At 49.5% G+C, this 24319-nt stretch overlaps 1 protein-coding gene across 1 annotated transcript in view; it reads left to right on the top strand.

The window, feature by feature from the left end:
• The window catches only part of arap2 (ArfGAP with RhoGAP domain, ankyrin repeat and PH domain 2), a 260125-nt gene that overhangs the window by 37130 nt on the left and 198676 nt on the right, over positions 1 to 24319 (top strand). Inside the window, exon 7 of the mRNA XM_031831383.1 lies at positions 262 to 331. Coding sequence (XP_031687243.1) covers positions 262 to 331 — 70 coding nt within the window. The remainder of the gene's footprint in view (positions 1 to 261; positions 332 to 24319) is intronic.

Raw genomic sequence — 24319 nt, 5'->3', positions numbered from 1 at the left:
GTTGTCAACCTGCCTTAGTTTGAGATGTTGAATATTCATTTATTTTAACAGCATAACCCACACCCTGTTTTACTGTACCATATGGTAGGCTTGTGTATGATACTATTCTACTGTACAGAATGAACTTGATTTAACTTGTCTTGTGGTTGGGTGGAGATGCTGTTCTGTAGTAGTTCAAAACAACACTTTTCATTTTAAAAAATGTTTTTGTTTACATTCATACTACTTTCAGCTCTTCAACTTTCCTTCTTTCACTTTCAGAAACTGTGTCTTTCAGAGAAGATGGGTGAAGTTTGATGGAGAGAACCTCTCTTATTACAACAATGATAAGGTCAGTTACACACACACACACACACACACACACACACACACACACACACACACACACACACACACCAAGTGCTTTCACCTCTAACGTGTTGCACGCTACCACTACACACACACACACACACACACACACACACACACACACACACACACACACACACACACACACACACACACACACACACACACACACACACACACACACACACACCAAGTGCTTTCACCTCTAACGTGTTGCACGCTACCATTACACACACACACACACACACACACACACACACACACACACCAAGTGCTTTCACCTCTAACGTGTTGCACGCTACCACTACACACACACACACACACACACACACCAAGTGCTTTCACCTCTAACGTGTTGCACGCTACCATTACACACACACACACACACACACACACACACACACACACACACACACACCAAGTGCTTTCACCTCTAATGTTTTGCACGCTACCACTACCACACTAACAGGCATGTCTTCTAATCAACCACACATGTTCATAACTTCCTCCTACACACACACCTCCACACACCACATCTTCATTATCTGAAGAAAGGTATTCTGTACCACTACAATAGTAGGTACAGTACCTACAATGAGGTCCAAATGTATTTGGACAGTAAATATATTTTTTGTTAGTTTTGGCACTGTGGTGTAAAATGGGTGGAGGGGAGAAACTATGTTCAAAAAGTGCTTCATTTCTAAACAGTTCACCTGATAAGGATGAAAACACCCTCAAATAAATCTGACAGTCTGGACTAACATCATAGTAAAATGTATAATTTCACACCCAACGTGCTGAAGGAAATAAAAGAAAGACAAGTCACTGTCCAAAGACAAATACAGCCCATCCACCCCTCTAATACATCCACCCCTCTAATACATCCACCCCTCTAATACATCCACCCACACATCCACCCCTCTAATACATCCACCCCTCTAATACATCCACCCACGCATTCACCCCTCGAATACATCCACCCACGCATCCACCCCTCTAATACATCCACCCACACATCCACCCCTCTAATACATCCACCCACACATCCACCCCTCTAATACATCCACCCACACATCCACCCCTCTAATACATCCACCCACACATCCACCCCTCTAATACATCCACCCACACATCCACCCCTCTAATACATCCACCCACACATCCACCCCTCTAATACATCCACCCACACATCTACCCCTCTAATACATCCACCCACACATCCACCCCTCTAATCCATCCACCCACACATCTACCCCTCTAATACATCCACCCACACATCCACCCCTCTAATACATCCACCCACACATCCACCCCTCTAATACATCCACCCACACATCCACCCCTCTAATACATCCACCCACACATCCACCCCTCTAATACATCCACCCACACATCCACCCCTCTAATCCATCCACCCACACATCTACCCCTCTAATACATCTTCCCCTCTAATACATCCACCCCTCTAATACATCCACCCACACATCCACCCCTCTAATACATCCACCCACACAACCACCCCTCTAATCCATCCAGCCCTCTGATCCATCCACCCCTCTGATCCATCCAACCCTCTGATCCATCCACCCCTCTAATCCATCCAACCCTCTGATCCATACACCCTCTGATCCATCCACCCTCTGATCCATCCACCCCTCTAATCCATCCAACCCTCTGATCCATCCACCCCTCTAATCCATCCAACCCTCTGATCCATACACCCTCTGTTCCATCCACCCTCTGATCCATCCACCCCTCTAATCCATCCAACCCTCTGATCCATCCACCCAAACATTGCATTAGGAAAGAGCACAGTGCATTCTGAAAGTTCTCAGACCCCTTGACTTTTTCCACACTTTGTTATTTCACAGCCTTATTCTAAAATGGATTTAAAAAAAGAAGGTATTAAGAAGAAAACACAGAAATACCTTATTTACAAAAGTATTCAGACCCTTTGCAATGAGACTCGAAATTGAGCTCAGGTGCATCCTGTTTCCATTGATCATCCTTGATGTTTCTACAACTTGATTGGAGTCCGCCTGTGGTAAATTCAATTGATTGGACATGATTTGAAAAGACACACCTGTCGATAAAAGGGTTCAGCGCAAAAACCAAGCCATGAGGTCGAAGGAATTGTCTGTAGAGCTCCAAGACAGGATTGTGTCAGGGCACAGATCTCTGGAAGAGTACCAAAACATGTCTGCAGCATTGAAAGTCCCCAAGGACACAGTGGCCTCCATCATTCTTAAATCAAGGAAGTTTGGAACCACCAAGACTCTTCCTAGAGCTGGCCGCCCGGCCAAACTGAGCAATCGGGAAGAAGGGCCTTGGTCAGGGAGGTGACCAAGAACCCGATGGTCACTCTGACAGAGCTCCAGAGTTCCTCTGTGGAGATGAGAGAACCTTCCAGAAGGACAACCATCTCTGCAGCACTCCACCAATCATGCCTTTATCGTAGAGTGGCCAGACGGAATCCACTTCTCAGTAAAAGGCAAAAGACAGCCTGCTTGGAGTTTGCCAAATGTCACCTAAAGACTCTCAGACCATGAGAAACACAATTATCTGGTCTGATGAAACCAAGAAGGTTCACCTTCCAACAGGATAACGACCCTAAGCACACAGCCAAGACAACGCAGGAGTGGCTTCGGGACAAGTCTGTGAATGTCCTTGATTGGACCAGCCAGAACCCGGACTTGAACCGATCGAACATATTTGGAGAGACCAGAAAATCGCTGTGCAGTGACTAGGGTTGCAATGATTCGGAAACTTTCCAGTAAATTTCTGGAATATTTCTGGACATTTTCCATGGGAAGTTGAGCCTGGGAATTCTGGGAATTTTGCTTCAATTAATCAAAAAAGTTGGCTTATAACAGTGAACCTTTTTTTGTGGGATACACATAAGTTAATTCTAGGTCCTGTGGCATATTTTGGTTAAACTATCCCCAATTCAATGGAATTGCAACCCTCTGCATGCACAGTGCATTCTTCCATCACATTTCTGGTAATTTAGATTACAATACTGGGAGGGGTGAACGTATTTTATATGACATGCATTATTTTTTGTTAACTAGTAATAGTAGCCTACAGCAAAGTGTGTTTAAATCATTTCTAACTTAACACTTTCTGCTAGTTAGTTTTTGCTACCATGTGGGTTTTAGCTGGCTTGAGCCTACTAACTAAGGAGTGTTAATTCACCTGTTTCCATACATGTCTTGGAGTTCTACGGACATGTTTGTAAACATGTTTCAAGTTAAAACATTTATTTTACAAAGGAGTTTTTTTAATCTAAATATTAATTTGTACATGGAATTGTATTATTATTTTATTTTTTTACAATAAAAAAATAACATCTTTACAGGAAAATGCGTGGAGACATTTCACTTTTTATTTTTTATATATATATTTTTTTTTTTATTTATTTATTTATTTATTTATTTTTTTTCACCTTTATTTAACCAGGTAGGCTAGTTGAGAACACCTTTATTTAACCAGGTAGGCTAGTTGAGAACACCTTTATTTAACCAGGTAGGCTAGTTGAGAACAAGTTCTCATTTGCAACTGCGACCTGGCCAAGATAAAGCATAGCAGTGTGAGCATACAACAAAGAGTTACACATGGAGTAAACAATTAACAAGTCAATAACACAGTAGAAAACGAAGGGGGGGTCTATATACAATGTGTGCAAAAGGCATGAGGAGGTAGGCAAATAATTACAATTTTGCAGATTAACACTGGAGTGATAAAGGATCAGATGGTCATGTACAGGTAGAGATATTGGTGTGCAGAAGAGCAGAAAAGTAAATAAATAAGAACAGTACGGGGATGAGGTAGGTGAAAAGGGTGGGCTATTTACCAATAGACTATGTACAGCTGCAGCGATCGGTTAGCTGCTCAGATAGCTGATGTTTGAAGTTGGTGAGGGAGATGAAAGTCTCCAACTTCAGCGATTTTTGCAATTCGTTCCAGTCACAGGCAGCAGAGTACTGGAACGAAAGGCGGCCAAATGAGGTGTTGGCTTTAGGGATGATCAGTGAGATACACCTGCTGGAGCGCGTGCTACGGATGGGTGTTGCCATCGTGACCAGTGAGCTGAGATAAGGCGGAGCTTTACCTAGCATAGACTTGTAGATGACCTGGAGCCAGTGGGTCTGGCGACGAATATGTAGCGAGGGCCAGCCGACTAGAGCATACAAGTCGCAGTGGTGGGTAGTATAAGGTGCTTTAGTGACAAAACGGATGGCACTGTGATAGACTGCATCCAGTTTGCTGAGTAGAGTGTTGGAAGCCATTTTGTAGATGACATCGCCGAAGTCGAGGATCGGTAGGATAGTCAGTTTTACTAGGGTAAGCTTGGCGGCTTGAGTGAAGGAGGCTTTGTTGCGGAATAGAAAGCCGACTCTTGATTTGATTTTCGATTGGAGATGTTTGATATGAGTCTGGAAGGAGAGTTTGCAGTCTAGCCAGACACCTAGGTACTTATAGACGTCCACATATTCTAGGTCGGAACCATCCAGGGTGGTGATGCTAGTCGGGCATGCAGGTGCAGGCAGCGACCGGTTGAAAAGCATGCATTTGGTTTTACTAGCGTTTAAGAGCAGTTGGAGGCCACGGAAGGAGTGTTGTATGGCATTGAAGCTTGTTTGGAGGTTAGATAGCACAGTGTCCAAAGACGGGCCGAAAGTATATAGAATGGTGTCGTCTGCGTAGAGGTGGATCAGGGAATCGCCCGCAGCAAGAGCAACATCATTGATATACACAGAGAAAAGAGTCGGCCCGAGAATTGAACCCTGTGGCACCCCCATAGAGACTGCCAGAGGACCGGACAGCATGCCCTCCGATTTGACACACTGAACTCTGTCTGCAAAGTAATTGGTGAACCAGGCAAGGCAGTCATCCGAAAAACCGAGGCTACTGAGTCTGCCGATAAGAATATGGTGATTGACAGAGTCGAAAGCCTTGGCAAGGTCGATGAAGACGGCTGCGCAGTATTGTCTTTTATCGATGGCGGTTATGATGTCGTTTAGTACCTTGAGTGTGGCTGAGGTGCACCCATGACCGGCTCGGAAACCAGATTGCACAGCGGAGAAGGTACGGTGGGATTCGAGATGGTCAGTGACCTGTTTGTTGACTTGGCTTTCGAAGACCTTAGATAGGCAGGGCAGGATGGATATAGGTCTGTAACAGTTTGGGTCCAGGGTGTCTCCCCCTTTGAAGAGGGGGATGACTGCGGCAGCTTTCCAATCCTTGGGGATCTCAGACGAGATGAAAGAGAGGTTGAACAGGCTGGTAATAGGGGTTGCGACAATGGTGGCAGATAGTTTCAGAAATAGAGGGTCCAGATTGTCAAGCCCAGCTGATTTGTACGGGTCCAGGTTTTGCAGCTCTTTCAGAACATCTGCTATCTGGATTTGGGTAAAGGAGAACCTGGAGAGGCTTGGGCGAGGAGCTGCGGGGGGGGCGGAGCTGTTGGCCGAGGTTGAAGTAGCCAGGCGGAAGGCATGGCCAGCCGTTGAGAAATGCTTATTGAAGTTTTCGATAATCATGGATTTATCAGTGGTGACCGTGTTACCTAGCCTCAGTGCAGTGGGCAGCTGGGAGGAGGTGCTCTTGTTCTCCATGGACTTCACAGTGTCCCAGAACTTTTTGGAGTTGGAGCTACAGGATGCAAACTTCTGCCTGAAGAAGCTGGCCTTAGCTTTCCTGACTGACTGCGTGTATTGGTTCCGGACTTCCCTGAACAGTTGCATATCACGGGGACTATTCGATGCTATTGCAGTCCGCCACAGGATGTTTTTGTGCTGGTCGAGGGCAGTCAGGTCTGGGGTGAACCAAGGGCTGTATCTGTTCTTAGTTCTGCATTTTTTGAACGGAGCATGCTTATCTAAAATGGTGAGGAAGTTACTTTTAAAGAATGACCAGGCATCCTCAACTGACGGGATGAGGTCAATGTCCTTCCAGGATACCCGGGCCAGGTCGATTAGAAAGGCCTGCTCACAGAAGTGTTTTAGGGAGCGTTTGACAGTGATGAGGGGTGGTCGTTTGACTGCGGCTCCGTAGCGGATACAGGCAATGAGGCAGTGATCGCTGAGATCCTGGTTGAAGACAGCGGAGGTGTATTTGGAGGGCCAGTTGGTCAGGATGACGTCTATGAGGGTGCCCTTGTTTACAGAGTTAGGGTTGTACCTGGTGGGTTCCTTGATGATTTGTGTGAGATTGAGGGCATCTAGCTTAGATTGTAGGACTGGCGGGGTGTTAAGCATATCCCAGTTTAGGTCACCTAACAGAACAAACTCTGAAGGTAGATGGGGGGCGATCAATTCACAAATGGTGTCCAGGGCACAGCTGGGTGCTGAGGGGGGTCGGTAGCAGGCGGCAACCGTGAGAGACTTATTTCTGGAGAGAGTAATTTTCAAAATTAGTAGTTCGAACTGTTTGGGTATGGACCTGGAAAGTATGACATTACTTTGCAGGCCATCTCTGCAGTAAACTGCAACTCCTCCCCCTTTGGCAGTTCTATCTTGACGGAAGATGTTATAGTTGGGTATGGAAATCTCTGAATTTTTGGTGGCCTTCCTGAGCCAGGATTCAGACACAGCAAGGACATCAGGGTTAGCAGAGTGTGCTAAAGCAGTGAGTAAGACAAACTTAGGGAGGAGGCTTCTGATGTTGACATGCATGAAACCAAGGCTTTTTCGAACACAGAAGTCAACAAATGAGGGTGCCTGGGGACATGCAGGGCCTGGGTTTACCTCCACATCACCCGCGGAACAGAGAAGGAGTAGTATGAGGGTGCGGCTAAAGGCTATCAAAACTGGTCGCCTAGAGCGTTGGGGACAGAGAATAAGAGGAGCAGGTTTCTGGGCATGGTAGAATATATTCAGGGCATAATGCGCAGACAGGGGTATGGTGGGGTGCGGGTACAGCGGAGGTAAGCCCAGGCACTGGGTGATGATGAGAGAGGTTGTATCTCTGGACATGCTGGTAGTAATGGGTGAGGTCACCGCATGTGTGGGAGGTGGGACAAAGGAGTTATCAGGGGTATGAAGAGTGGAACTAGGGGCTCCATTGTGAACTAAAACAATGATAACTAACCTGAACAACAGTATACAAGGCATATTGACATTTGAGAGAGACATACAGCGAGGCATACAGTAATCACAGGTGTTGAATTGGGAAAGCTAGCTAAAACAGTAGGTGAGACAACAGCTAATCAGCTAGCACAACAACAGCAGGTAAAATGGCGTAGACTAGGCAACGGGGCCAACAGATAAAACAAACAAGCAGAATGGAGTACCGTGATTTATGGACAGTCCAGCGTGCATCAGCTATGTAGCCAAGAGATCAGTGTCCAGGGGGCAGCGGTGGATGGGGAAGGGAAGCTGGACTGGCGAGTGTTATCCAGGTTAAAAAAAACGAACAATGACTAAATAGCTTGTAGCTAGTTAGCTGGTTAGCTTCTGGAGGTTCTTGAGTGTGTTCTAAAAATAAATAAAAAATAATAGCGATTCCGTATCACATTGGGTGAGGCAGGTTTCCGGAAGGTATAAACAAATTAAAAGTCAAAAGAGATAGAAAGTAAATATGGGTCCGGTGGGCGTTTGGGACGCGGCGATTCAGGCGGTTAGCAGGCCTGTGCTAACAAGCTAACAGTTTGTAGGCCCGGGCTAGACAAGGTAGCAGTTAGCGGACCGGAGCTGGACAAGCTAGCAGTTAGCAGGCCGAATTAGCAAGCAGGGAGATAGCGAGGGCTAGAGAGTTAGCCTTTGGGGGACGTCGCGATGGGGTGAGTCTGTTTATTCCTCTTCATGCGGTGACATCGATAGACCGGTCGTGGGCCCGGGTATTGTAGCTCAGGAGTATGCTACGGTGGTAGCGCAGGCCGGGCTAGCTTCAAGCTAAGTGGGTGGAAACGCTAGCCAGGGGTAATCATCCAGGGTTGCAGTTTAGCTAGATAGCTAGTTGTGAAGATCCAGCGTATTTGGAAGCTTAGGTTTAGCAAAATGTTTTTAAAGGGATAGCTATGTAAAAAACGAAAAATATGTAAAAAAACGAAAAATAAACAAAATATAAACAAAATATACAGGGACACGACACGACAGGACGACTTACTGCTACGCCATCTTGGATGAACTCACTGCAGCTAATGTAGAAGGAAAAGCTTTGTACATTTGCAAATACTGTCCCGAATCATATGTAAAGAATGCAACAAAGTTGCGGAATCATCTGGCCAAGTGCATAAAGTTCCCTCAGTGCTAACATTAAGCAACCTCTGACAAAAGTCCCTCGACTTGAAAATGATGAATCAGACACCTTATCGATAGCAACAGCTCATGGTGCTTCTGGAATCAGAAGTGTATTTGACTCGAAGGAGGAATATAGTCCGAGTAATGCTGATGATTGTCTTGCTCGACCTGTGTATGCAACTGGTTCACCTCTGATGCTCACAGGCAATGTGTATTGGAAGAGATTTTGGAATGTTCTTCGCACAGCATACACCCCTCCAACCAGACATGCTTTATCTACTCATTTGCTCGATGCAGAGTTCAACAGAGTTCAAGTGAAGGTCAAGCAAATCATAGAGAAAGCAGACTACGATGGGTTGTCGAATGTTCGTGGGCAAGGAATAATTAACTACATCATCTCCACTCCTCAGCCTTGTATTCTACAAGAGAACAGACACAAGAGACAACAGACACACCGGTCTCTACATTGCAGATGAGCTGAAGGGAGTCATCAATGACCTTGAACCGCAGAAGGTATTTGCACTGGTGACAGACAATGCTGCGAACATGAAGGCTGCTTGGTCTAAAGTGGAGGAGTCCTACCCTCACATCACACACATTGGCTGTGCTGCTCATGCATTGAATCTGCTCCTCAAGGACATCATGGCACTGAAAACAATTGATACATCTACAAGAGAGCCAAGGAAATGGTTAGGTATGTGAAGGGTCATCAAGTTATAGCAGCAATCTACTCCATCCGGGCACATTTGATGCTTTTTGAGCCTGACAACGAGCCATCCTCAACAAGGTTGGAAAGTGACAGTGAAGATGAGACCTCAGTCTGATGTTCAAGAGGTGGACATTGAGGAGTTCCAGGGAGAAGACATGGAAACCTGAGAGGAAGACAACCAAAGCTTTAGTTTCTAGACTATCATTTTACAGATGTATGTTGAATTTGTTTGGGGGGGAGATACGATGGATCATTGGGGATCATTCAATATTCCCTTTCTTTTGTTATCCAGTGAAATCATCCCATGTCAAGAGTGAACTCATTTAATTAAAGTTCAATTCGTAACATATTATTGTGATTTTTTTTTCTATTGGAAGGATTTATTGATTTATTGATTGTTTACTTATAAGATAAAAACGTTTATGTTTCTGTCTCCATATTATATGGTAAATATATCCAATGCAAAAAACATCAATATTTTAAATGGTATATATATTAATTTGCATATATTCCCGTTAATTCCCACGGAAAGTTTACACCTAAGAAAATTCCCCAAAATGTGCAACATTAGATACAAAACCTATAGAGGGCTAGCAGTCACGCTCCACAGCCAACCTGACAGAGCTTGAGAGGATCTGCAGAGAAACTCCCCAAATACAGGTGTGCCAAGCTTGTAGCGTCATACCCAAGAAGACTCGAGGCTATAATCGCTGCCAATGGTGCTTCAACAAAGTATTGAGTAAAGGGTCTGAATACTTAATGTGGTATTTCCTTTATTATTTTTTATACATTTGGAAATATTTCTAAAAACCTGTTTTTGCTTTGTCATTATGGGGTATTGTGATGTCATTATGGTGTATTGTGATGTCATTATGGTGTATTGTGATGTCATTATGGGGTATTGTGATGTCATTATGGTGTATTGTGATGTCATTATGGGGTATTGTGATGACATTATGGGGTATTGTGATGTCATTATGGTGTATTGTGATGTCATTATGGGGTATTATTGGGTGTGTAGATTGATGAGGGAAAAAACAATTTAATCCATTTTAGAATAATGCTGTAACTTAAAAGTCAAGGGGTCTGAATACATTCTGAATGCACTGTATATACTAAAGTATGTGGACACACCTTCAAATTAATGGATTTGGCTATTTTAGCCACAGCCATTGCTGACATGTGTACAAAATCGAGCACACAGCCATGCAATCTCCATAGACAAACATTTGCATTTGAATGGCCTTACTGAAGAGCTCAGTGACTTTCAACGTAGCACCGTCATAGGATGCCACCTCTTCAACAAGTCAGTTCATCAAATTTCTGCCTTGCTAGAGCTGCCCCGGTCAGCCCTAAGTGCTGTTATTGTGAGGTAGAAACATTTAGGAGCAACAACGGCTCAGACACGAAGTGGTAGGCCACACAAGTTCACAGAACGGGACCTCCGAGTGCTGAAGCGCGTAGTGTGCAAAAAATGATTTAACACTCACTACTGAGTTCCAAACTGCCTCTGGAAGCAACGTCAGCACAATAACTGTTCGTCTGGAGCTTCAACAAATGGGTTTCGTTGGCCGAGCAACTGTACACAAGCTTAAGATCCCCATGCGCAATGCCAAGTGTCGGCTGGAGTGGTGTAAAGCTCGCCGCCTTTTGACTCAGGAGCAGTGGAAACTCATTCTCTGGAGCGATGAATCACGCTTCACCATCTGGCAGTTTGATAGACGAATCTGGGTTTGGCGGATGCCGACATCACTACCCCAATGCATGGTGCCAACTGTAAAGTTTGGTGGAGGAGGAATAATGGTCTGGGGCTGTTTTTTGTTCGGGCTAGGCTACCTAGGTTCCAGTGAAGGGACGTTCTAGGAGACGACCCTTTCCTGTTTCAGCATGACAATGCCCCCATGCACAAAGTGAGGTCCATACAGAAAAGGTTTGTCGAGATCGGTGTGGAAGAACTTGACTGGCCTGCACAGAGGCCTGACCTCAACCCATCAAACACCTTCCCAGAAGGAGAAAGCCTTCCCAGAAGAGTGGAGGCTGTTATAGCAGCAAAAAGGGACCAACTCCATACTAATGCCCATGATTTTGGAATGAGATGTTAGACAATGAGTATGTCCACATACTTTTGACCATGTAGTGTACATCCAACCCATCCGGTCTATGCCGTTCCCCTTTTCTCTACTATCATTAACATGGCACTGTAAAGAATGGGATCAAGGACAGAGTGACATTCTGTCACACTTAAATGTGTACCAGTGGCTCTTGGTGCCTGGCTGTACAGTGCAGCATATCGACGTTGGCAAAGCATCTGCTGCTGAAGGGAAGAGGAGAGGAGTGCAGGAAGACTCTTTACTGCCTCCCTCGGCAGATCTCTCCCTTTCTCCCCCTCTCTGTCTCTCTCACTTCGTCCCTCTTCTCTCCCTCAGCCTCTCTTCCTCTCTGCCTCTCTCTCTCTCCCCCCTCTCTTATCTTCATCTATCTGCCTGTTCTCCTCTTCCAGCGTGAAAGGTTAGGTTACGCTTAGTGTTGCCTTGTCTGGAGCAAGGGAGGGGAAGAAGAGCTAAACCTTTAGAGTGAGCAGGGAGGACAGACCAGAGACAGACAGACAGACCAGAGACAGACATACAGACAGACCAGAGACAGACAGACACACAGACCAGTGACAGACAGACCAGAGAGAGAGAGACAGACAGACCAGAGAGAGACATACAGGCTGACCAGAGACAGGCAGACCAGAGACAGACAGACAGACCAGAGAGAGACAGACAGACAGACAGACCAGAGAGAGAGAGAGAGAGAGAGACAGACAGACCAGAGAGAGAGAGAGAGAGAGAGAGAGACAGACAGACCAGAGAGAGAGAGAGAGAGAGAGAGAGAGAGACAGACAGACCAGTGACAGACAGACAGACAGACAATGGAATTTAACCTTCACATTTTTGGGGGTTTTGACATCAGATTGTTTATGCAGTTTTGTAGCTCTTGTTTTTACTGTCATCAGCTTTTCGACTGTTATGGAGACAGAAAGTATTGACTCTGAGCTCGACTATTCACACGGTAGACGGAACCGAAGTTTAAGGCTAGTGGATAGATGAGTGAGGTTTCGATTCTCTTTCATTCTGGTGGTTTGACTGAACATTTTGTCTTTTTACCTTGTTGGATTTTGTATCTGACTTTCAGCAGACTGAACTTGAAGTGTAAAGAGAATGTGTTTCTGATTTTGTGTTTGTAACTTATTGATCTTGCCATAGACCCTCATCAGAGCAGGCAACTTATAACTGAGAATGGGAGACTATCTTTCTGAATGTGTGTGTGTGTGTTTCTCTTTGTGTGTTTGACTGTGTGTGTGTGTGTGTGTTTCTCTTTGTGTGTTTGACTGTGTGTGTGTGTTTCTCTTTGTGTGTTTGACTGTGTGTGTGTGTTTTCTCTTTTTGTGTTTCTGACTGTGTGTGTGTTTCTCTGTGTGTGTTTCTGACAACGTGCTTTTCTGACTGTGTGTTTCTCTGTGTGTGTTTCTGACAACGTGCTTTTCTGACTGTGTGTTTCTCTGTGTCTTTCTGACTCTGTGTGTCTTTCTGACTCTCTGTGTGTTTCTGTGTGGTGTTTGTCGGCGCCCTCAGTGTGCATCTCCCTGGGCTAGGCCCGCACGTTTTCGACAGGCAGACAGGCAGACAGGCAGACAGGCAGGCAGACAGGCAGACAGGCAGACATGCAGACAGGCAGGCAGACAGACAGGCAGCGTTGCAGCTTTGCCCAACATCACAATCAATAATGCAAACCTTGCCTGATGCCACTCGTTAATCACTTACTAATTACAGTTCTCCCTCTTTCTCTCCCTCTCCATTTTTCCATTGCGTTTGTCGGTTTATTTATTGGGACATCGGTCGCTCGCAGCAATGTAAGTCAGTACGAGGGAGGGAGGGGAGGGAAGGAGAGAGGCGGCAACTCAGTGTTTTGTCCTCAGTATCACAGTGGGTGTTGGTTGTAGGCTTGGGTGGTAAGGGAGGGGCGTATCAATGCCACTCCGACATTGCTTGATCTAATATTTATGTAATTTCTTAAATCATTATTTTACTATTTAGATGTGTGTGTATTGTTGTGAATTGTTTTAGATACTACTGTACTGTTGGAGCTAGGAACACAAGCGTTTCACTACTCCTGCCATAACATCTGTTAAATATGTGGACGTGGCCAATACAATTGTATTTTGATTTGATTTAAGGGCAGTGTGGGGAGGGGGATAAGTAGTGTTTTTCGACTTTTTAAAGTAGGAAATTGAATGTGATGTCGCTGCCTCAGGAGCAGAGCAGGATCACAATCTGGGTGAAAGGGAGAGGCTCGCTTCAGTCTCTCTCTCTGCTCTGCTGTCTGTGATTGGTCGGGACTGATCCTACCTCACACCGCTACGTTGGGGTCAGTGACCGGGTAACATGAAATTGGCACAAGGCAGGTTGGCACTCCCTCAATGCCAACTTTTGTCCGAGGCTGAGGGGGAACGTTGAAGAGTGTGGGGTTAGGGACACTGTGGGGTTAGGGGCACTGTGGGGTTAGGGACACTGTGGGGTTAGGGACACTGTGGGGTTAGGGACACTGTGGTGTTAGGGACACTGTGGGGTTAGGGACACTGTGGGGTTAGGGACACTGTGGGGTTAGGGGCACTGTGGTGTTAGGGGCACTGTGGGGTTAGGGACACTGTGGGGGTTAGGGACACTGGGGTTAGGGGCACTGTGGGGTTAGGGGCACTGTGGGATTAGGGACACTGTGGGGTTAGGGACACTGCGGTTAGGGACACTGTGGGGTTAGGGACACTGTGGGGTTAGGGACACTGTGGGGTTAGGGGCACTGTGGTGTTAGGGGCACTGTGGGGTTAGGGACACTGTGGGGTTAGGGACACTGTGGGGGTTAGGGACACTGTGGGGTTAGGGGCACTGTGGGGTTAGGGGCACTGTGGGGTTAGGGACACTGGGGTTAGGGACACTGTGGGGTTAGGGACACTGTGGGGTTAGGGACACTGTGGGGTTAGGGGCACTGTGGGGTTAGGGACACTGTGGGGTTAGGGACACTGTGGGGTCAGGGACACTGTGGGGTTAGGGGCACTGTGGGGTTAGGGACACTGTGGGGTTAGGGACACTGTGGTGTTAGGGACACTGGGGGGTTAGGGACACTGTGGTGTTAGGGACACTGGGGGGTTAGGGACACTGTGGGGTTAGGGACACTGTGGTGTTAGGGACACTGTGGTGTTAGGGACACTGTGGGGTTAGGGACACTGTGGGGTTAGGGGCACTGTGGGGTTAGGGACACTGTGGTGTTAGGGACACTGTGGGGTTAGGGACACTGTGGTGTTAGGGACACTGTGGGGTTAGGGACACTGTGGGGTTAGGGACACTGTGGTGTTAGGGACACTGTGGTGTTAGGGACACTGTGGGGTTAGGGACACTGTGGGGTTAGGGACACTGTGGGGTTAGGGACACTGTGGTGTTAGGGGCACTGTGGGGGTTAGGGACACTGTGGGGTTAGGGACACTGTGGGGTTAGGGACACTGCGGTGTTAGGGGCACTGTGGGGGTTAGGGACACTGTGGTGTTAGGGACACTGTGGGGTTAGGGACACTGTGGGGTTAGGGACACTGTGGTGTTAGGGACACTGTGGGGTTAGGGACACTGTGGGGTTAGGGACACTGTGGTGTTAGGGGCACTGTGGGGTTAGGGACACTGTGGGGTTAGGGACACTGTGGTGTTAGGGACACTGTGGGGTTAGGGACACTGTGGGGTTAGGGACACTGTGGTGTTAGGGACACTGGGGGGTTAGGGACACTGTGGTGTTAGGGACACTGTGGGGTTAGGGACACTGTGGTGTTAGGGGCACTGTGGGGGTTAGGGACACTGTGGGGTTAGGGAAACTGTGGGGTTAGGGACACTGCGGTGTTAGGGGCACTGTGGGGGTTAGGGACACTGTGGTGTTAGGGACACTGTGGGGTTAGGGACACTGTGGGGTTAGGGACACTGTGGTGTTAGGGACACTGTGGGGTTAGGGACACTGTGGGGTTAGGGACACTGTGGTGTTAGGGGCACTGTGGGGTTAGGGGCACTGTGGGGTTAGGGACACTGTGGTGTTAGGGACACTGTGGGGTTAGGGACACTGTGGGGTTAGGGGCACTGTGGGGTTAGGGACACTGGGGGGTTAGGGGCACTGTGGGGGTTAGGGGCACTGTGGTGTTAGGGACACTGGGGGGTTAGGGACACTGTGGTGTTAGGGACACTGTGGGGTTAGGGACACTGTGGGGTTAGGGACACTGTGGTGTTAGGGACACTGGGGGGTTAGGGACACTGTGGGGTTAGGGACACTGTGGTGTTAGGGACACTGTGGGGTTAGGGACACTGTGGGGTTAGGGACACTGTGTGGGTTAGGGACACTGTGTGGGTTAGGGACACTGTGGGGTTAGGGGCACTGTGGGGTTAGGGACACTGTGGGGTTAGGGACACTGTGGGGTTAGGGACACTGTGGGGTTAGGGGCACTGTGGTGTTAGGGACACTGCGGGGTTAGGGACACTGTGGGGTTAGGGGCACTGTGGGATTAGGGACACTGTGGGGTTAGGGACACTGCGGTTAGGGACACTGTGGGGTTAGGGACACTGTGGGGTTAGGGACACTGTGGGGTTAGGGGCACTGTGGTGTTAGGGGCACTGTGGGGTTAGGGACACTGTGGGGGTTAGGGACACTGGGGTTAGGGGCACTGTGGGGTTAGGGGCACTGTGGGATTAGGGACACTGTGGGGTTAGGGACACTGCGGTTAGGGACACTGTGGGGTTAGGGACACTGTGGGGTTAGGGACACTGTGGGGTTAGGGGCACTGTGGTGTTAGGGGCACTGTGGGGTTAGGGACACTGTGGGGTTAGGGACACTGTGGGGGTTAGGGACACTGTGGGGTTAGGGGGACTGTGGGGTTAGGGGCACTGTGGGGTTAGGGACACTGGGGTTAGGGACACTGTGGGGTTAGGGACACTGTGGGGTTAGGGACACTGTGGGGTTAGGGGCACTGTGGGGTTAGGGACACTGTGGGGTTAGGGACACTGTGGGGTCAGGGACACTGTGGGGTTAGGGGCACTGTGGGGTTAGGGACACTGTGGGGTTAGGGACACTGTGGTGTTAGGGACACTGGGGGGTTAGGGACACTGTGGTGTTAGGGACACTGGGGGGTTAGGGACACTGTGGGGTTAGGGACACTGTGGTGTTAGGGACACTGTGGTGTTAGGGACACTGTGGGGTTAGGGACACTGTGGGGTTAGGGGCACTGTGGGGTTAGGGACACTGTGGTGTTAGGGACACTGCGGTGTTAGGGGCACTGTGGGGGTTAGGGACACTGTGGTGTTAGGGACACTGTGGGGTTAGGGACACTGTGGGGTTAGGGACACTGTGGTGTTAGGGACACTGTGGGGTTAGGGACACTGTGGGGTTAGGGACACTGTGGTGTTAGGGGCACTGTGGGGTTAGGGGCACTGTGGGGTTAGGGACACTGTGGTGTTAGGGACACTGTGGGGTTAGGGACACTGTGGGGTTAGGGGCACTGTGGGGTTAGGGACACTGGGGGGTTAGGGGCACTGTGGGGGTTAGGGGCACTGTGGTGTTAGGGACACTGGGGGGTTAGGGACACTGTGGTGTTAGGGACACTGTGGGGTTAGGGACACTGTGGGGTTAGGGACACTGCGGTTAGGGACACTGTGGGGTTAGGGACACTGTGGGGTTAGGGACACTGTGGGGTTAGGGGCACTGTGGTGTTAGGGGCACTGTGGGGTTAGGGACACTGTGGGGGTTAGGGACACTGGGGTTAGGGGCACTGTGGGGTTAGGGGCACTGTGGGATTAGGGACACTGTGGGGTTAGGGACACTGCGGTTAGGGACACTGTGGGGTTAGGGACACTGTGGGGTTAGGGACACTGTGGGGTTAGGGGCACTGTGGTGTTAGGGGCACTGTGGGGTTAGGGACACTGTGGGGTTAGGGACACTGTGGGGGTTAGGGACACTGTGGGGTTAGGGGCACTGTGGGGTTAGGGGCACTGTGGGGTTAGGGACACTGGGGTTAGGGACACTGTGGGGTTAGGGACACTGTGGGGTTAGGGACACTGTGGGGTTAGGGGCACTGTGGGGTTAGGGACACTGTGGGGTTAGGGACACTGTGGGGTCAGGGACACTGTGGGGTTAGGGGCACTGTGGGGTTAGGGACACTGTGGGGTTAGGGACACTGTGGTGTTAGGGACACTGGGGGGTTAGGGACACTGTGGTGTTAGGGACACTGGGGGGTTAGGGACACTGTGGGGTTAGGGACACTGTGGTGTTAGGGACACTGTGGTGTTAGGGACACTGTGGGGTTAGGGACACTGTGGGGTTAGGGGCACTGTGGGGTTAGGGACACTGTGGTGTTAGGGACACTGTGGGGTTAGGGACACTGTGGTGTTAGGGACACTGTGGGGTTAGGGACACTGTGGGGTTAGGGACACTGTGGTGTTAGGGACACTGTGGTGTTAGGGACACTGTGGGGTTAGGGACACTGTGGGGTTAGGGACACTGTGGGGTTAGGGACACTGTGGTGTTAGGGGCACTGTGGGGGTTAGGGACACTGTGGGGTTAGGGACACTGTGGGGTTAGGGACACTGCGGTGTTAGGGGCACTGTGGGGGTTAGGGACACTGTGGTGTTAGGGACACTGTGGGGTTAGGGACACTGTGGGGTTAGGGACACTGTGGTGTTAGGGACACTGTGGGGTTAGGGACACTGTGGGGTTAGGGACACTGTGGTGTTAGGGGCACTGTGGGGTTAGGGACACTGTGGGGTTAGGGACACTGTGGTGTTAGGGACACTGTGGGGTTAGGGACACTGTGGGGTTAGGGGCACTGTGGGGTTAGGGACACTGGGGGGTTAGGGGCACTGTGGGGTTAGGGACACTGTGGTGTTAGGGACACTGTGGGGTTAGGGACACTGTGGGGTTAGGGACACTGTGTGGGTTAGGGACACTGTGTGGGTTAGGGACACTGTGGGTTAGAGGCACTGTGGGGTTAGGGACACTGTGGGGTTAGGGACACTGTGGGGTTAGGGACACTGTGGGGTTAGGGGCACTGTGGTGTTAGGGACACTGCGGGGTTAGGGACACTGTGGGGTTAGGGGCACTGTGGGATTAGGGACACTGTGGGGTTAGGGACACTGCGGTTAGGGACACTGTGGGGTTAGGGACACTGTGGGGTTAGGGACACTGTGGGGTTAGGGGCACTGTGGTGTTAGGGGCACTGTGGGGTTAGGGACACTGTGGGGGTTAGGGACACTGGGGTTAGGGGCACTGTGGGGTTAGGGGCACTGTGGGATTAGGGACACTGTGGGGTTAGGGACACTGCGGTTAGGGACACTGTGGGGTTAGGGACACTGTGGGGTTAGGGACACTGTGGGGTTAGGGGCACTGTGGTGTTAGGGGCACTGTGGGGTTAGGGACACTGTGGGGTTAGGGACACTGTGGGGGTTAGGGACACTGTGGGGTTAGGGGCACTGTGGGGTTAGGGGCACTGTGGGGTTAGGGACACTGGGGTTAGGGACACTGTGGGGTTAGGGACACTGTGGGGTTAGGGACACTGTGGGGTTAGGGGCACTGTGGGGTTAGGGACACTGTGGGGTTAGGGACACTGTGGGGTCAGGGACACTGTGGGGTTAGGGGCACTGTGGGGTTAGGGACACTGTGGGGTTAGGGACACTGTGGTGTTAGGGACACTGGGGGGTTAGGGACACTGTGGTGTTAGGGACACTGGGGGGTTAGGGACACTGTGGGGTTAGGGACACTGTGGTGTTAGGGACACTGTGGTGTTAGGGACACTGTGGGGTTAGGGACACTGTGGGGTTAGGGGCACTGTGGGGTTAGGGACACTGTGGTGTTAGGGACACTGTGGGGTTAGGGACACTGTGGTGTTAGGGACACTGTGGGGTTAGGGACACTGTGGGGTTAGGGACACTGTGGTGTTAGGGACACTGTGGTGTTAGGGACACTGTGGGGTTAGGGACACTGTGGGGTTAGGGACACTGTGGGGTTAGGGACACTGTGGTGTTAGGGGCACTGTGGGGGTTAGGGACACTGTGGGGTTAGGGACACTGTGGGGTTAGGGACACTGCGGTGTTAGGGGCACTGTGGGGGTTAGGGACACTGTGGTGTTAGGGACACTGTGGGGTTAGGGACACTGTGGGGTTAGGGACACTGTGGTGTTAGGGACACTGTGGGGTTAGGGACACTGTGGGGTTAGGGACACTGTGGTGTTTGGGGGCACTGTGGGGTTAGGGACACTGTGGGGTTAGGGACACTGTGGTGTTAGGGACACTGTGGGGTTAGGGACACTGTGGGGTTAGGGGCACTGTGGGGTTAGGGACACTGGGGGGTTAGGGGCACTGTGGGGGTTAGGGGCACTGTGGTGTTAGGGACACTGGGGGGTTAGGGACACTGTGGTGTTAGGGACACTGTGGGGTTAGGGACACTGTGGGGTTAGGGACACTGTGGTGTTAGGGACACTGGGGGGTTAGGGACACTGTGGTGTTAGGGACACTGTGGGGTTAGGGACACTGTGGTGTTAGGGGCACTGTGGGGGTTAGGGACACTGTGGGGTTAGGGAAACTGTGGGGTTAGGGACACTGCGGTGTTAGGGGCACTGTGGGGGTTAGGGACACTGTGGTGTTAGGGACACTGTGGGGTTAGGGACACTGTGGGGTTAGGGACACTGTGGTGTTAGGGACACTGTGGGGTTAGGGACACTGTGGGGTTAGGGACACTGTGGTGTTAGGGGCACTGTGGGGTTAGGGGCACTGTGGGGTTAGGGACACTGTGGTGTTAGGGACACTGTGGGGTTAGGGACACTGTGGGGTTAGGGGCACTGTGGGGTTAGGGACACTGGGGGGTTAGGGGCACTGTGGGGGTTAGGGGCACTGTGGTGTTAGGGACACTGGGGGGTTAGGGACACTGTGGTGTTAGGGACACTGTGGGGTTAGGGACACTGTGGGGTTAGGGACACTGTGGTGTTAGGGACACTGGGGGGTTAGGGACACTGTGGGGTTAGGGACACTGTGGTGTTAGGGACACTGTGGGGTTAGGGACACTGTGGGGTTAGGGACACTGTGTGGGTTAGGGACACTGTGTGGGTTAGGGACACTGTGGGGTTAGGGGCACTGTGGGGTTAGGGACACTGTGGGGTTAGGGACACTGTGGGGTTAGGGACACTGTGGGGTTAGGGGCACTGTGGTGTTAGGGACACTGCGGGGTTAGGGACACTGTGGGGTTAGGGGCACTGTGGGATTAGGGACACTGTGGGGTTAGGGACACTGCGGTTAGGGACACTGTGGGGTTAGGGACACTGTGGGGTTAGGGACACTGTGGGGTTAGGGCACTGTGGTGTTAGGGGCACTGTGGGGTTAGGGACACTGTGGGGGTTAGGGACACTGGGGTTAGGGGCACTGTGGGGTTAGGGGCACTGTGGGATTAGGGACACTGTGGGGTTAGGGACACTGCGGTTAGGGACACTGTGGGGTTAGGGACACTGTGGGGTTAGGGACACTGTGGGGTTAGGGGCACTGTGGTGTTAGGGGCACTGTGGGGTTAGGGACACTGTGGGGTTAGGGACACTGTGGGGGTTAGGGACACTGTGGGGTTAGGGGCACTGTGGGGTTAGGGGCACTGTGGGGTTAGGGACACTGGGGTTAGGGACACTGTGGGGTTAGGGACACTGTGGGGTTAGGGACACTGTGGGGTTAGGGGCACTGTGGGGTTAGGGACACTGTGGGGTTAGGGACACTGTGGGGTCAGGGACACTGTGGGGTTAGGGGCACTGTGGGGTTAGGGACACTGTGGGGTTAGGGACACTGTGGTGTTAGGGACACTGGGGGGTTAGGGACACTGTGGTGTTAGGGACACTGGGGGGTTAGGGACACTGTGGGGTTAGGGACACTGTGGTGTTAGGGACACTGTGGTGTTAGGGACACTGTGGGGTTAGGGACACTGTGGGGTTAGGGGCACTGTGGGGTTAGGGACACTGTGGTGTTAGGGACACTGTGGGTTAGGGACACTGTGGTGTTAGGGACACTGTGGGGTTAGGGACACTGTGGGGTTAGGGACACTGTGGTGTTAGGGACACTGTGGTGTTAGGGACACTGTGGGGTTAGGGACACTTTGGGGTTAGGGACACTGTGGGGTTAGGGACACTGTGGTGTTAGGGGGCACTGTGGGGGTTAGGGACACTGTGGGGTTAGGGACACTGTGGGGTTAGGGACACTGCGGTGTTAGGGGCACTGTGGGGGTTAGGGACACTGTGGTGTTAGGGACACTGTGGGGTTAGGGACACTGTGGTGTTAGGGACACTGTGGGGTTAGGGACACTGTGGGGTTAGGGACACTGTGGTGTTAGGGGCACTGTGGGGTTAGGGACACTGTGGGGTTAGGGACACTGTGGTGTTAGGGACACTGTGGGGTTAGGGACACTGTGGGGTTAGGGGCACTGTGGGGTTAGGGACACTGGGGGGTTAGGGGCACTGTGGGGGTTAGGGGCACTGTGGTGTTAGGGACACTGGGGGGTTAGGGACACTGTGGTGTTAGGGACACTGTGGGGTTAGGGACACTGTGGGGTTAGGGACACTGTGGTGTTAGGGACACTGGGGGGTTAGGGACACTGTGGTGTTAGGGACACTGTGGGGTTAGGGACACTGTGGTGTTAGGGGCACTGTGGGGGTTAGGGACACTGTGGGGTTAGGGAAACTGTGGGGTTAGGGACACTGCGGTGTTAGGGGCACTGTGGGGGTTAGGGACACTGTGGTGTTAGGGACACTGTGGGGTTAGGGACACTGTGGGGTTAGGGACACTGTGGTGTTAGGGACACTGTGGGGTTAGGGACACTGTGGGGTTAGGGACACTGTGGTGTTAGGGGCACTGTGGGGTTAGGGGCACTGTGGGGTTAGGGACACTGTGGTGTTAGGGACACTGTGGGGTTAGGGACACTGTGGGGTTAGGGGCACTGTGGGGTTAGGGACACTGGGGGGTTAGGGGCACTGTGGGGGTTAGGGGCACTGTGGTGTTAGGGACACTGGGGGGTTAGGGACACTGTGGTGTTAGGGACACTGTGGGGTTAGGGACACTGTGGGGTTAGGGACACTGTGGTGTTAGGGACACTGGGGGGTTAGGGACACTGTGGTGTTAGGGACACTGTGGGGTTAGGGACACTGAGGGGTTATTTATGTAATTATTGCATCTGACTTTTCCCAAATATTCAGGATTCTGGTTGCAGGAAAGAAAGAAGAAGGAAGAACACCCTTGGAGTCTCCCAATGCATTATGGGAAACTTTTATCAACTTTACACAACTTTTCCTACTTTTACTCCTTCCATCTCTCTCATCCCCCTCTGTCATCATCACCCCCTACCTAGTTCTAAGGCTCTCCAATGTTCCCAGACTAAAGTAATCACCACCCTATGGTCTCCAGGCTGTGTGATATCATCAGTGGCGTGGGAGAGTTGAGAGAGTGGCGTTCTCAACTTCTCACTCCGCCCCCCCCGAGGGTTTCCCTAGACGACGATAAGTGTCAATCACCTCCTTTCGTCAGATTTCGTCAACCTCTGACTCTCAGACATATAGGATCCTCCAGGGGCCGAACGGGGCCCTCAACAGAACCCTTGGGGGGCGATCTTATGTCACATGTGAACCTGTCTGTCAGTTTTTGAAAGCGCTAGCCCCAAAGCTAGGATTTGGTGTGTGTGTGTGTGTGTGTGTGTGTGTGTGTGTGTGTGTGTGTGTGTGTGTGTGTGTGTGTGTGTGTGTGTGTGTGTGTGTGTGTGTGTGTGTGTGTGTGTGTGTGTTGAGGCAAAGGAGATGAGTGATCCGTCTGGCTGTCTGTGTGTTACTGCAAAGCCCCTTAATGCAAAAATCTCTCTCTCTCTTCCTAACACCTCACTGCTCTTTATCTGAGCGTTGGTTCTTTTAACTGTTTTTAGAATATATAAATGTACATAGTACACAGTCTATGTATTAATAAATATATCAATGTACATAGTACACAGTCTATGTATTAATAAATATATCAATGTACATAGTATACAGTCTATGTATTAATAAATATATCAATGTACATAGTATACAGTCTATGTATTAATAAATATATCAATGTACATTGTATACAGTCTATGTATTAATAAATATATCAATGTACATGGTATACAGTCTATGTATTAATAAATATATCAATGTACATAGTATACAGTCTATGTATTAATAAATATATCAATGTACATGGTATACAGTCTATGTATTAATAAATATATCAATGTACATGGTATACAGTCTATGTATTAATAAATATATCAATGTACATGGTATACAGTCTATGTATTAATAAATATATCAATGTACATGGTATACAGTCTATGTATTAATAAATATATCAATGTACATGGTATACAGTCTATGTATTAATAAATATATCAATGTACATAGTATACAGTCTATGTATTAATAAATATATCAATGTACATAGTATACAGTCTATGTATTAATAAATATATCAATGTACATAGTATACAGTCTATGTATTAATAAATATATCAATGTACATAGTATACAGTCTATGTATTAATAAATATATCAATGTACATAGTATACAGTCTATGTATTAATAAATATATCAATGTACATGGTATACAGTCTATGTATTAATAAATATATCAATGTACATTGTATACAGTCTATGTATTAATAAATATATCAATGTACGTTTATTTATGAAGTAGTGTTACTCTTTTTCAAAAAAGTAATTTACACCTTACATTTGTTTGTTTATTTTATATAATTAACATAATCACATTTAAGACCTAAAAGTGAAGTGTTGGCTAATGAAGTTCCAGCATCTAATTCTCTAATTGTTGTCAAGGGCATTTCCACACAGTTTCATCGTATCACCAGTTGGTGGCACTATTACTCCACTGATATGTTCCAGGGTGTTGGTTGGTTGGTCTGAAGCACCAGATTG

The sequence above is a fragment of the Oncorhynchus kisutch genome, linkage group LG9, assembly GCF_002021735.2.
Source record: "Oncorhynchus kisutch isolate 150728-3 linkage group LG9, Okis_V2, whole genome shotgun sequence".
Lineage (NCBI taxonomy): Eukaryota > Metazoa > Chordata > Actinopteri > Salmoniformes > Salmonidae > Oncorhynchus > Oncorhynchus kisutch.
This window is presented reverse-complemented; position numbering and strand designations above follow the sequence as displayed.